This window comes from Cyprinus carpio, chromosome A1, assembly GCF_018340385.1.
Source record: "Cyprinus carpio isolate SPL01 chromosome A1, ASM1834038v1, whole genome shotgun sequence".
NCBI classification, from domain to species: domain Eukaryota; kingdom Metazoa; phylum Chordata; class Actinopteri; order Cypriniformes; family Cyprinidae; genus Cyprinus; species Cyprinus carpio.
Genome location: NC_056572.1, coordinates 30,547,523 through 30,562,492, shown reverse-complemented (window position 1 = coordinate 30,562,492; position 14,970 = coordinate 30,547,523). Strand labels below are relative to the sequence as shown.

The 14,970-nt window shown below is 35.4% G+C and overlaps 1 protein-coding gene across 1 annotated transcript; it reads right to left on the bottom strand.

Annotated features, from left to right (window-relative positions):
* Positions 1-9,531: 9,531 nt before the first annotated feature.
* On the bottom strand, positions 9,532-14,790 carry cracdlb (cracd like b; the record flags this gene model as incomplete). The annotated part of the gene is made up of 9 exons (XM_042761430.1): positions 9,532-9,701; positions 10,431-10,458; positions 10,724-11,109; positions 11,819-13,019; positions 13,319-13,543; positions 13,637-13,705; positions 14,143-14,308; positions 14,419-14,544; positions 14,615-14,790. Coding segments are annotated over 9 exons (2,547 nt in total), but the record flags the coding sequence as incomplete, so codon positions are not given.
* Positions 14,791-14,970: the final 180 nt, after the last annotated feature.

Here is a 14,970-nt window from a genome sequence, read left to right as displayed (position 1 = left end):
AGGCCTGTGGCTACAAGTTTATGACTGTGCACAGATTAGCCGGAGACAGACATTCATATTCTGAAAATAACTGACAATTAGTCATATTTTCATGTCTAGCTCACTATTTAATAATCATGTATAAAATCACCATAATTGGGTTTAGGCAGCAAGTGCTGTGGGAGCGCATTACTAGCCACATTCTAATAGTCACTCACTGCTCGAGTGGAAACTATCCATGAAGAATTATCCCTCCTTGAATGATACCATAATTACTTTTTAAAGCATAAATTGATGTAAAATGTTGTTGCATTGGCCTCAAAGATTATCTTGGACGCTTGAAACTTTTCCAGTGCCTTTTTCTTCATATAAACACAGACGGTTCTGCTGCACGGAAGCCAGACAGGTTTTTTGGAGAATTTAACAGATAAACCCAGTCTGTTTATGGAGTGTCATTCAGCTGCATATCTGTGACAGAATAAACCAGATCAACCTGGATTACCTTAACCACATCAAGCTCCCCGACACATGACCATGAACCAAGCCCATATTTCCATCTATCTGGCACATGTATGCGGTTTTTAAAACGGCAAACGGAGATGTTTCTTCAGACTACAGGACAAAAGAAAGGCAAGTGGCACGTGGAATATAGAATGAGATCGAGCGAAGGGTAGGTAGTGGAAGAAGGAAGATAATCCTGTTTCATATGGGTTGTACGTGAGACCCTTTTTCACCGTGGTTATCACCCCCAAGAGTTTGCTGAGACTACAGGACGAAGGCTGCAGTTTAGCGCGCTAATCCATCCCGAGCTGGGGCATTAAATCTGTCCCTCTATTCACACTTGCCGCTCCAAAGCCACTGTGTACAACATACTGAGCCCTGCGCTGTGTCATCTGCTGACTGCAGTGTTTAACTCCATTATGAGGGAGTATAATCTCGGCCACACAGTGAACATTCACTAAGGTCTTTACCTCCTTATCCAGGCCTGGAGATGTGAGTATGTGATGTTTGGGAAGTCATATTCTGTGTTGTTTTAGGCTTTTTGTCATCTGAAGTTGACATTGTAACTTATTTTTTTGTAAAATAAGGTCTTTATAAAATAGAAATATATAATAAATGATCCTCTGAGGGAAATTTGACCTGAAATACAATAAAAACCAAGAGAGGTCTGACTTACCATCCTTTGTTCCCAGTTCCATCTCAATGCACAGCTCCCTCAAGTGGAAGACTGTGGAGTAGCATCTAAAACAGTCATTAATTAATCATGTTATAATGAATCTGCTCTTTTGAAAATATGCTTAATGTACTTGCACTTATATACCATGTTTGCTCATTTGTCTCTTATTTGATGACATCTGCATCGTTGATTCTGTTATTTTCCTGTTTATTACGATGAAGCTGCTTTCAAACAATCTGTATTGTATAAAGCACTGTATAAGTTGACTTGATTTAATATGTTTTAAAGCTTTAAATGGATAATCCACTCAAAAATGGAAATTCTGTCATCATTTACACACCTTCATGTCATTCCAAATCTGCACTCTTTTCTTCTGCGAAACACTAAATAAGAATGTTGTTTTGGTTCCCATTGACTTCCATTGTATTTTTGTCCATATATACAACAAAAGTCACTGGGAACGGAAACAGTTTGGTCAAAATATCTATGTTCCACAGAAGAGAAGAAAATAATAAACGGGTGTGTGTATTTTGATATGATATTATTTTTTTTTTTGTTTAGTATTGTTTTTTTTGTTGTATAATTGGGACAGCAAAGTTAATTTTGTGTTGTTTATTATTTTATAAGAAATATTCACCCCAATGTCTTTGCTAATCAAAACCATTGAATGGTTTTCAGTATTATCAAAATATGTGGCCAAAAGTTGCCACATAGCAAATACTATTTCTTTCCTCCCATGGCCGACCATATCACCTGAGCTCAATCTCAATGACGCCTGTGATCTGTCATCTATGAATAAGAGATGAATGGAATATCGTCCCACAGGTAGAGTCGTGAACTCTTTATCAGACCCCCACCTCCCGCTCAGAAGCTACTGTGGCATCAGCTTCAAAGATAACTGAGCTGGAACCAAGGGATGATGCATTACTTTCAACATGTATCTATGAATATAGATATCGGGTCAAAGGTTTAAACATCTTAAGTAGTTTTTCCGGTTTTATGTTTCTTTTGGTTCCACAAAAATATTAAGCAGCACAACTTTTTTTAACTAAGTTTTTGATATTGATTATAATTATTGTTTTGGTTGAGAATCAGATTATTATATTGGTTTTATTTTATTTATTATCTTACCTTAACTTATGTATTGTGAATTTTTTTTTACTAAAACATTTTAGCATATTAAAAATGCTACCTGAGTTTGCGTTAAAACATTTGACAAGGAGCCACCTGGAGAAGTACTAGGGAACATAGTTATGGTCTTTGCTGGATCTAGTGCGGGTGTCTTTGGGACCCTTTGGAGCAGACACAAAGACAAGACAAGCCAGGGCTTACCGACGCCACAACAACGGTGCAGCCTCATTGTTTTCTGCTCTTTTCATCTCGACTCACTCTCTCAAAATATTTAGAGGAATGCTCTGAATATCACAAAGTACTGAGACACACTCACTCTGTATATTGTTGAAAGGAACTCTGTCTGCAGAACTTTTCTTCAAAGTCTATTTTGTTATGTTATATTTAGCCTTTTTTGTGTTCCTGATGTATTTGCGAAACACAATATGGAGGATATCTCATTGTTCCAAGGACTCAGGTTGGAGATTGGTGGCCATCTGTCCATTTATTTATCATGCTTATCATGTTTTGTACATGCTGAGACAAAAAAAAAAAAGATTATATTAAACTAACAGTGAATAATAACATAAAACAAAGCTTTTGTTACTTCTAAATTGAATAATTAACATTTCAGCAGTACTGGGAAGGTTTGTTATGTAACCATTCTTAAAGGGACAGCTCAACCAAAAAAAGAAAATTCAATCATTATTTATTCAACCCTCGTGTCATTTCAAATCTGTATGACTTTCTTTCTTCTGTGGAAAACAATGGTATTTTGAATAACTGTTTTTGGCTGTACAATGAAAGTTAATGGGGTCCAAAACAACACTGGACCCTAATGACTTCCTTTGTATGGACAAAAGAAGGGACAGCAAGCACTGAGACATTTTTCAAAATATCTTTTTGGTTTGGAAAGACATGAGGATTAGAAAAGGACAGAATTTTTATTTTGGGGGGAACAATCCCTTTAAGGCCCTGGAGTTTAATTTGTGTTATTGTATGGAACAAAACTATATGATAGCTTTAACTAAGTAATACAAAATACTCAACGAGATAGAGAAGTGTTGTGATCAGTGACAGCCATCTGGGCACATTTGGGTAGGGTGTACGCTCCCTGTTATCTGTTCAAATGCATGTTCCTTGGGACGCTGCATTGATTAGGCCCTGAGGGGGCCCTGTAGTGCTGCTCCGTCACAGGAGCCAAATGACTGACAGCTCTAATGAAGTGTATAATCATCGGGGCAGAAGCGTCAAAGCTGCCAAAACTTCAATCGCTCTGTGTGATGACCAAAGAGTCTGCTCGCTCTTCTGTGGATACTCAAAAGTAAGGGGGTGCCCCACGGGACCACATGACTCTGTCCCATCTTGGAACATTATTAATGCAGCCTTTTGGTTCAAACCCTGTGATCAGATGGCAGTAGGACTGGGTGATATAACTATATATATATATATAACTATATATATATATATTAGTGCTGTCATAGTGGGGTCTTTTGGTGCAAACCCTGTGATCAGATGGCAGTAGAATAATATATATATGTATGTGTATATATAGATTATGATAGATAGATACATAGACAGATACATGTATTATTTAAGAAATCTTGTTGTTTGAAATAAATATCTTTATAAAAAGTTGGTTAAAATAAGTTTTCACATATTTTACTACATGAACACAATAATTTAATTGAATCATTTTTTCTTAAACAGTGTAAACAAGAATATTTGCATTTGTAGTATAATATTCTAAAATGTGAAGTGTGTATTTTTAAATTTTACATTTCACATATTACAATAATATTTGCCACAATAGTCTAAAATGCACAGTTAAATATGTAATATTACAATACATATATTACAATAAAATTTTTAAAAAAGAAATAAAAAATGACTTTTATTCAGCAAGGATGCATTTTACATTGTTCTAAAGAACACAGTAAAGACATTTATACAGTATTACAATATTATTTCTAAAATGCACATGCTGTCCTTTTAAACTTTACAATAAAACTTCCATCAAAAAATACAATCCATAATAAAAAATTAATCACGGTTTTTTTGGAAAACAAAAATATTAAGGATGCATTAAACATCAAAATAGTTTTATCAAATTTGGAAATGTTTGCTTTCTTTTAAATCTTTATTCATAAAATATATCTAAAAAAAAATAGAAAACAGTTTCCACAAAAACTATTAAAGATATTTTTCAAAATAGGAACTGTATTTTGATCAAATAAATCATTTTAAAATTAATTGCATATCAAAAGAGTAGCCTTATTTGCATATAAGAGACATTTAAAAAATTGTAACGACTCTAAACTTTTGGACGGCAACTTTCAAACACATACAAATCAATAAATCAGAATTTTGGATCAATCGATTGTAATGGACTGTTAGAACAGATTCAGAGAACTGAAGATCTCTAAAGCCATTTTGAGGGTTAAATAAGAGACAAAAAAAGTGTCTTAAGTCATACAGCACATAATCAATATCAAAATCATCACAAATATACACTGAACATATCAGCCAGCCTTAGATGGCTTCTGTTTCTCTACACAAGAATATGTACAAAATCCTCTCAGATGAAGTTTTACCCATCATCCCCCGCAAGTGTATGTGTGGGCATCTGTTATCTAACCCAAACATCACAATAACACAATAATATGTCTTTTTAGCATTTGTTTTCCACCCATCAGTGCATTTTATTATGATGAGGCAGATCTCTTTCCACCCTCTTCCCCGCTGTGTTCAACAGAGGGGTACTGAAGAGCAGGGGAACCTCAGAAGGCTCATTCTCTCTTTGTTCTATTATTCACAAGCCCGGGCTTCAGAACTCACCCGCTTCTCGGCGGGTTTGGAGATCTGCTTTTACAGCATGCGAGAGACGGATCGCAGTATACTCGGATAGATCAAGCAAGCAAAATGCAGCGTCTCCAGAGAGGTGTTTCCACCTTGGACAGGGACCCGCTTGCGAAGCAGTGCAGTTCTGTGCTCATAAAAGCACAGCATCATTAATAAGTTGGAAACTGGTGCCACTAATTTATTGATATAATGTTCATCGTTTCACTTGATTAAAATCTTTTGATCTGAGATAAACCATTGTTATTGATAATTTACACCAAGTCACAAGGCACCAAAACTGTTTTAATTTTAGCATTCGAGAGTATTTGTTTACCCAGAATGCTCATTTGTAGCAGCATAAACAGTTATTTGTGAGCTAAAGGCGCATGTTTGTTTTTCCTTTTAGACTCTTCAGTGTCCCACGGGCATAATATACACTTTGGTAATAAGGACCAGACAAATGTTTAGCACAAGCAGCATTAGAAGCTTTGATGTACTTTTAGATTAAGTGAAGTCTACAGTGATGTCTTCAAAAATACAAATATAAAGGGAGCAAAGTTAAACTATCTTCCCATCTGCACTCTCCCCCAAAGCAGCGATCATTAAAGGCTCTGTATGTAGTACTGTGGCAGCTGGAGATTTGTATGGACCTTGTTGAAAACTTCTGATGAACCGTTCCCCGATGAGAAGCAAGCTAAAGAAGACCTTCAGAGGGATATTTCTCTGACTTATTATATCCCAGCAGAAACTGTACTTCAGTGGAAAGCAAACTTTAAGCATTAGCTGCTTTGAATCAAGATTGGTTTATTAATGATCTAAAGCCCTAGAGAACCGTGCTGATCAAACTTAGCATGCCGTATAAGCATGAGACATTTTTAAAAATAAGATAGTTTTTGGAAAATCCTGTGGCAGAATTTTCAAGCTTTTCTTGTTCAGAACAGGGCTAATCCCTCCGGATATCTATGTACTGTAAATTACATTACGTTGTAAATCATTTAACAAAAACAATTTACGGTTATCAATATCTATTTTTACTGTTGAATTTCTCAAAAAAAAAAAAAAAAAAAGTTGTTTTATAAATTTAAAGTTTCTAAAATTTTAGATTAAATAGATTTTTCATTTTCTGCAAAAATAATAATGATAATAGAAAAGTATATTCCTTTGGTGTTTCTTTGATATAAATAAATAAACATAATAAAATTAAAATTAAAAAAAAATATTTATGATAGTTTCTAAGGTAGTTTTTATTGTTTTTATTTAGTTTAGCTGGATGCACCAAAATAACTAAAAATAATGCTGAAATAAAAATTAGCAAACACTATACAGACATGGGGTGTATTTAATAAAGATGGTTGAATAAAAATTAGCAAACACTATACAGAGTAATTATTATATGGTATAAATTACTCAAATATAAAAAAAAAAACTAACAACAACACACAATAAAATTACTCAAACTTGAACTAAAATGAAAAGAGAAAAAAAATAAAAGACAATATAATTAGTATAATTTTTTTTGAATTTATTTTGAGATGGGGAAATTGTTTTGGGTAGTGGCTTAGATGTTCAAAGTGGTTATTAGCGCATTGCTATGTGTTGTATAGAAAACTCGTAAATTATTTGCAATTATGAGTTTAAAATACTTCAATGTTTTAATCCACAGAAAGATATAAAAATCACAGCTGTGAAGGAAACCTTTCAAACTAAGCAGGTTTTTTTTTTTTTTTTTACCAAGCAGATTTTTGTACTTCAACTGGTTGCGAAATCTGCATTTGGAAAATTTCGTCTCAAACCAAGCAGATTTTTGTTGTTATTTTGCTAAACAACATTACTTTTGCCAAACGTCTTGTCATATGGTTATATTAGTTATGTATGATTTGCACTTAGTATGGTATAAAGTTAAGACAAAGAAAGAAACAGAGATAAAAACACCAGGATGGTGTTAAATCAGGACAGAGGCCTCGCCATTCCCTTCCAATGCTCAATTAACAGCCTCTGTCCGCTGGCTTCTTTTCCAAGTCGTGAATTATTTATCTTTGAATTGTTAATAAATTATAACAGACGGCTCAGGGGACCCTGCCCGGTCAATTAGGCGATGAAGAGGGTAGGTCGGAGCAACGGGGGGTCGACGCATTATTAACATCAGCCCTATCTTTTACTTTCTTCATCTTCATTATATCGCTCGCTGTCAGACACAATAACGCCCTAATACAACGCCGACTTCAAACAGCCTGACGTATCCACTCCTCATTTTCTACTCACCTTCTTCTTTTGCCCCCTTTTTTGTGTGTTCCCAGTTTTTTGCTATATTTATGCATCGTTATTCTTTGCCAGGATGGCTCCCTCTTCTGATGACAGCTGCTTGAGAGCTTTCTTTGGTGTTCTTCTCTTGAAATTCAAGGGGTGGCTTAAATTGAATGAAAGTGTGGATGATAAGTGGATGGAGTGATGTCCATGTGCATTAGACACAAATATTAGATATGAGCATGATTATATAGGCCTAATTCACTTTGTTAGAAATTAGATTGATTATGTAGGCATAGATTGTTTTATATTTAAGCTGTTTTGTTAACGTTGGTTTGCTTGGCTGGAGTGAGATTTTCTCCTCTGAACATGTTACTCTTTCTCTCTCTCTTTCTCTCTCTCTCTCTCTCTCTCTCTCTCTCTCTCTCTCTCTCTCTCTCTCTCTCTTTCTTTCTTTCTTGTAGAGCCTAAATATAAAGGACTCTTTATTAAGATCTTGTTAAAGTTACTTGCATAAAGTATAATTTCTTGCATACATTTTATAATACATGAAAATGGGTTATATATAAATAAATATATACACACTTCACTTAACCCTCTGAGAGCTGTTCATCCATGGTGCACATTTTTACTGTATGTTTAAGAAGGTTGGTCTATAACTTAGTGGTGTTTTATTTTTATTTTTGTTCTTTTATCATTAAATGATAAAGGGTATGTCAATATTCATTAAATGAATGCTGAGAAATATATACGAGATTTTTTAAAAAGCAGGTAGGCTGTAACATATTGTCACCTGTCATCCGAATTTGAACTGAATTTGTGTCCTTGTGGGATCCCTTGACAAGCCGTGTCCTTTGAGCTCCTCTCACAACTGCTATGGATTTGTTATAATGGCACCCTTGTAGACTATGTATAATGCATCCACCAGAGGGCAGTGCAAGCATCATGTTCTCATAGAGTAGGTTTAATTCTAATGGACAGCTTTTGACTATCAGTGAATTACGTGTTAAATTTAAGTGCCATATTCCGGTTAAAGACGGAAAGGTGTAAAGAAGTAAGGTTTTCAAACATTTGTTTTTAGATCAATTTGATTTAATTAATGATATGTGTACCAATCAATCATATCTTTCTATGTTAATGGTCTCAGGATTGTACCAATCAATCATATCTTTCTATGTTAATAGGATATGTATATATATATATATATATATATATATATATATATATATATATATATATATATATATATATATATATATATATACCCACCACACACACACACACACACACACACACACACACACACACACACATATATATATATATATATATATGTCTATATATATAATATATATAATGTATTTATTTTTCCCTCATTCGAATGAGAACGACATATATATATATATATATATATAGAAGAAAAGAAAAAAGATTTGTTTTTGTCATTAGGAAAATTTATATTTATCAGACCAAATGGAGTAACTCAAAATCCAATTTTGCTCATTTTCAAAATGTAAAGTTTATTTAGAATCTGTAAAGTTTTCAAAATCCAAAAGCCCTAAAACTGATCTGTTTAATGAATTTAACTTATGTTTGTGATGCCCTTCATCATTTGTTGTTACTGTTTATTGTTATTGCTGTTTTTTTATTTGTGCTTGCTAAATGGAACAATTGTGAGATATCTCGAGAACTTGCTGAATATTGTAATTTTGAAATAAATTAATAATATCCTTATAAAAACAGGTTTATTTTGCTTGAAATGTGTTTGTGTAATATTTTTCATTTTGTTATGCCACTATGATATATTATATAATGCAATGACTCGGCCCACACTATCAACTGTTTAACGTCATAATTTATTATCACTGTATCAGATTTGGGAATCAGCTGTTTTGATGTAACAACATACTACAAAGATGATGATGAACTACATATATACATGTTCTTATATGATAAGGATTTTGTATATAACAAGTCTTGATCAGTAACCATGTATCATATTACAAACATTTGTGTAAATCTAAGTAACATCTTTATAATGCAAATAAATTCTAATTTAAAAAAATATTAATAAATATATTATTCTAGCTTGATAGGTATTGTATATGTAAGTAAATTATTATTTTCATTCATTGTAACATTAGGTATTGCACCACTTTATCAGTTTATCACTGAATGTCTCAGCTTAATTCTAAAGTTTTGTCACTCCAAGCTAAAGACTTTCTCTTGGCGAGCTCCATCCAGGACGGCTGAGCTCCATCTGACCGTGGCTGCTGCTGCTGCTGCTGATGAGAGATGTCCGTTGGTGATGATGAGGTTGCTGGAGGCTCAGATGTGACAGTAAGTGCTACTACAGAAGAACATACACAAACAACAATATTAATACCAAATGGTAAACTTTAAAATGCAAAAAAATGTACAAACACTTAAAAATGCAATTATACAAACATCTATAAATTACTGTTTTGTTGTTTGGTTTTGTTGTTTTTTTATTTGTTGTGTGTTTTTCTGGTTTATTTTTTGTGTCCTTTTTCTTGTGTATTGTTAATGATTTTTCTTTTATTATTTCTTATATTATTCTGGATGCATCTTAATGATTATTATATTATATTATATGAAATATTACAAAGGAATGATGTAATTCAATATAATTACAATATAAATGGAATTTTAAATAGATAAATCTACAAAAATTACATACGACAGTTTGAGAAATGTCCAGAAAAAAATGGTCCAATGTACTATTTTTAATATGAAGGAATTTTCTGTATTGATTTTTCATTGTTGTGCTTTAGGGTTAAAGGAAATATCTGTAAACTTAACAGAAAAAGTCCTGGAAGAAAATTACCAGTGCCCTTTTTACCATTTTTTTCTTACAATGTAAATATATTGAATATTTTATTTAATATATACTGTACAGTTGTGGCCAAAATTATTATAACACTATTATTTTCAGTTATTTCTATCTTTTGCTATAGTGTGTCAGTAGGAAATATCAGTTTACATATACAAGCATTCATTTTGCCATTAATTGTAATAATCCAGTGATATTTTTGTGTGACGACAGCCAGTGCTCCACACAGAGATCTGGTCTGATAATCATCAGTCTGTCTGGAATGACATGAAGAAACAGAACAAACTGAGACCGAATAAATCCAGAAGAACTGTGGCAATGTCTCCAAGATGCTTCAAGAGACCTACCTGCAAAGCTACAGTACTGTTAAAAGTTTTAGGCACTATTTTTCTGGATTATGTTTGGAAATGTAAACTGATATTTCCTACTGACACACTACAGCAAAAGATAGAAATAACTGACTTAAAACCATTTTTAGCTGCTAAAAATACTAGTGTTCTAATCATTTTGGCCACCACTGTAGTTATGAAGTTCAGAAGGGAGTATTTTATAATCAAGGGTGTGGAGGGTGTGTTTTGTTCTCTCCAGCAATATGTTACCTGCCAGTCTTTTGTTCCGCTAGGTGCTGGTTTTGTCGGAGGTCTCTGTGAGGTCTGTAGGCTGGCTGCTTTCAGTGGATGAAGCGAGGTGCTCAGTGGCTGTGTTTTAGGCTGTAAGGCTGGTTTGGGAGGCTGTGCAGGAGGAGCTGTTGGAGATGTAGGGTGGACTGGTGACTGATTTGTGGCTAATCTGCCCAAGAATGGCTGGTAGGCTCTGGTCTTCTCTCTGGCTAGACTCATCCAGCCTGGCTCAGACACAGCTTCTTTACTTGCTCCTGTTGTGTTTTGGATAGATGATCTTCCGTCTGTAAAACAGTAATCAGTTTTATTAAGGCATGCCCATCAACTAAGAAGAATCGTATGTTTCACTTTGGTTTTTATGTCTCTGAAATGATTGGTTTTGCATAATTCTTAGCAATAATTATGCTTTTGGACAGCAAATTCTGTTTACAATTTCCTCTGACATGGCTGTGCTATTATTTGAATGAGGTTTTTCCACTGCCGTCTATTGTTGCTGTATCAACAATTTCACAGAAAACCACTGCTTGAATGGCATGTATATAAACAAACAGTGACTGGCTGCTGGACATGACTCTTCCTGTGCAAGTCTTGTTCAGCATATAGTGAAAACTCTGATTAAGCAACTTTTATACTAGAAGAAATATACTAGAAGAAAATTAGTAACATTTAAAGCTACTTTAAATTCACTTTTTTCAAGGTTTTATGTTATGTCATATTACATATAGTAGCAAACTGAAAAATCAGAATGCTGTTGATGTGAGAACATTTTTGAGGGATTTTTGGGTAGAGTCATCATTGAGAAACTGTTATAGTTTTTAATTATGTATTTTAATTTATTTATTTGACATTTTCCGTTTTCATTTAGATTTTTGTCTAAGTTTTTAATAATTTTGTTGCGTTTTTGTCTATTTTATCACTAGTTCCTCGAACTAAAATTTCAAGTGAACCAGTTCAACACATACATAACAAAAAGAAGAAATTGTTTACACTCACAGTCTTGGGCGGCAAGCGGAACGTCCAGGCTCTGTAAATCTAGTTTTTTGGGAACACTAGGTTTACTCTTTGTGTTGCTGTCATGCATATTCCTAAAGGTTTCTGCTTTCCCAGCATGCTCTTCTGAGACTTCTGTCACTGTATTAGACTCTAAACTGTACCGTTTGGTTTCATCCTTGATTTTGGAAACCTCTGAGCGATATTTCAGTGACAGAGAGGTTGTGCGGAGCTGCACCCCAAAAGCACTCTTCCTGTCTTCAGCTTCCTCTAGTTTCTCTGTTTCCACATGTTCTGCAGCGGTGTCAGCCTTCCTAAGATTAGTTCCTGTTATTGGTTTGGACATAATAGGAGGTGGTACTTCTCTACGAAAACTGCTTTTTGTCTCTTGTGTTTGATGGAGGAGATTCTGGAGCTCTGTTGGTTTTGTTTCTCTCTCTTCATCTTTCTGTGACTCTGGATTGGGTTTGATGGCTTGGGTCTTGATTTCTGGAGAATCTTTCAAATGACCCTCATTCTGCTTTGTCTCACTGGTTGTTTTGGAGCGATACTTTGCAGATGCAATTAAAAACTGGACTGATCCAGCGTTAGGTGCAATTTCCACTTCAGCTTCCCAAGGTTTCGTTGAGGCCTCCTCAGCTCCTTTTGGAGATGGAGGGCTCCTTATTTCCATTTTGTGCTTTTTTAAGCGAGGCACGGGTACAGGATGTGGTCTAAATGTTTCCTTTTTATCTGTGTCAGACGTCTGAATCTGGATATCATTTCTATCATGTGTCTGGATAGGTGAATGGGCTCTTAATGACTCTATTTCTCTTTGTGGTGTAGGAGATTCTGGAAGTCCTAAAGGTGACGTTGGACCTGATGAGATAAAGCCGAAGGACATAGGCTGCAAATAAAGAGGATTTGTGGTGACTTTCCCTTCAGTTTCAAGAGACTCTTCCGACTTCAGGATTTCAACATCCGGAGATGGGAGACTGATTTCAGTTCTGTTAGGGTTCTCCTCCTGGTCCTGTGCTGACGCTGCAGGAGTTGTTTCTGTAGGTTCTGGAGAGGTGGGTTTCTCTGTTAGCTCCAAATTCGGAGAGGAGTACAAGTAATGGTTTACTGTCTCAGTGGACATCATGGTTTCATCTTCTTCTTCTTCAGACAGAACATTATCCAAATCACTGATGCTTTCTGAACGATGCCTGGGAGAAAGAGATACCTGGGAAAGAGAGTTCAAATATGTTGTTTAAAACAACAGTTTAAAATAAGTGGTAACACTTTATTTTAAAGACCAATTCTCACTATTAACTAGCATGCATATAACAAGTAAATAATTAAAAAACGAGCAATTCTAGTGTACACAGCATCATCAATTACCATGAGAGTGATCTTATTTTTTCATTTACACATTCAGTGTAGATGTTGTGTCACATGACTTAATTTATGCTCTTTAAAATCGGATTATACATACAGCTTCATGTGAAGGCAATATGCATTTTATAACCTTCATCATCTTACCGTTGGCACTCGCTTTCCTCTTGTACTGGCTCGTTGGTTCCTTGGTTTGACTGACATGCGGTGACGGGCAGCTGAGTTATCCAACCTAGGCATGAAACCTGCAGGGTTACTGAAGTCAGCTCCTGCAGTGGGCGTGGTCGAGGATGAGGCGGGAGAGATGATTGGCTGAGGGGACGGTTTGGAGACTGGAGATAGAGGTCTTGATGATGGCTGGAAAGGATCAGCCTGGATGAGACAATAATTGTTGTGTTGAATTTGCAAAGATTGTTTTGAATGTCGTGCTATGTGACGACTATTATCATACGTGAAAAATATTACCTGCTCCTCTTCTTCACTTCCTGTTCCTGCTAAGCTCAGAGAGCTCAGATGTTTCTGAGATCCGGGATACTTTAAGACAAATGGTGTTCGGATTCCATTAATTTAAGATAATGTCACAGGTAAAGTACTAGCTAGTACGGAGCCCCACACATGACATGCAAGAAAAAATAAATAAATTGTGTGCACAATTTACTAATTCGTTCCCTCAATGTACTAAAACGTGCACATGATTACTATTGCGTTCCCTCGATTTACTATTGCGTTCCCTCGATTTGCTAAATCGTGTGCACAATTTATAAACTGAATGAACGAAACAGTAAATCGAGGGAACGCAATAGTAATCATGTGCACGTTTTAGTACATTGAGGGAACGAATTAGTAAATTGTGTGCACGATTTAGCCTACTATTTTTTCCTGCATGCCATGTGCGGGGCTCCGTAAGCTAGTGTATGTACTACTGTATATGTTTTACCTCACCTAAGCTCAAATCTCTGATATTCATTTACCTTGTAAACTGCTCCATGCATGACTCGCTCATGGAAGGACATCTCAGGTGGGCTGCAAGGTAAACCATCGTCCTCTGAAGTGGTTCCTGAGTCCTCTATGCGTTTACCAGGAATCAGCATTGAAGGAGGACCTAGATGTAAGTTCTGCTGCTGTAGTTTCAACTGCCGAAACAAAATATAAAAGGCATCATGTTTTTAGAAAGACCTCTAATTAAATTCTGCTCTTTTAGTGTGTATTATGAGAATAATATTTAAAGAGAGTTTTTTTTTTTTTGTAGAGTTTTTTTTTTGCCATGAACGTTTTCTTGGGAAAGAACCCGGGTTGGTTCTGTGGACGGGGTCTGGTCTGTAATGAAGATGCTGTCATGGGAAAGCGCCCTGGAGCTCAGACCATGCAGGAACCTGCGGATTCCATAGGTTTGTTTAATTAGATGCCCTCATGGCTTATTACCTTAAACTGATGCGAACTTACGAAAACTCGTCTTCAGAGTCGTAACCTTCTCTTCTGCCCTCTGGAGCTGTGATGTCACTAGCAGACTGGCTTTGCTTAATCAGCCCTTCACTTTCCTTTTTCTTCAGTTTCCCAAAGAGACGTGTCTTCAGCTGCTTAAAACGTGATTTCTTCCTTCCTGTTGAAGCCACCAGAAATCAGCACGATTGGTTTGAATGAGATTAATGAGAAGGTCTGTTTGTGAAGTACAGTCAGATTTTGTTCAGTCTGATGTTATTCGCTGCATTTGTGTTACTTGTGAGTTGTATTATTAGTTATTCAATTAGTATTGGTGTCTTACATCATATGGCTGCTGTGTTACATTTAACCACAGGAGT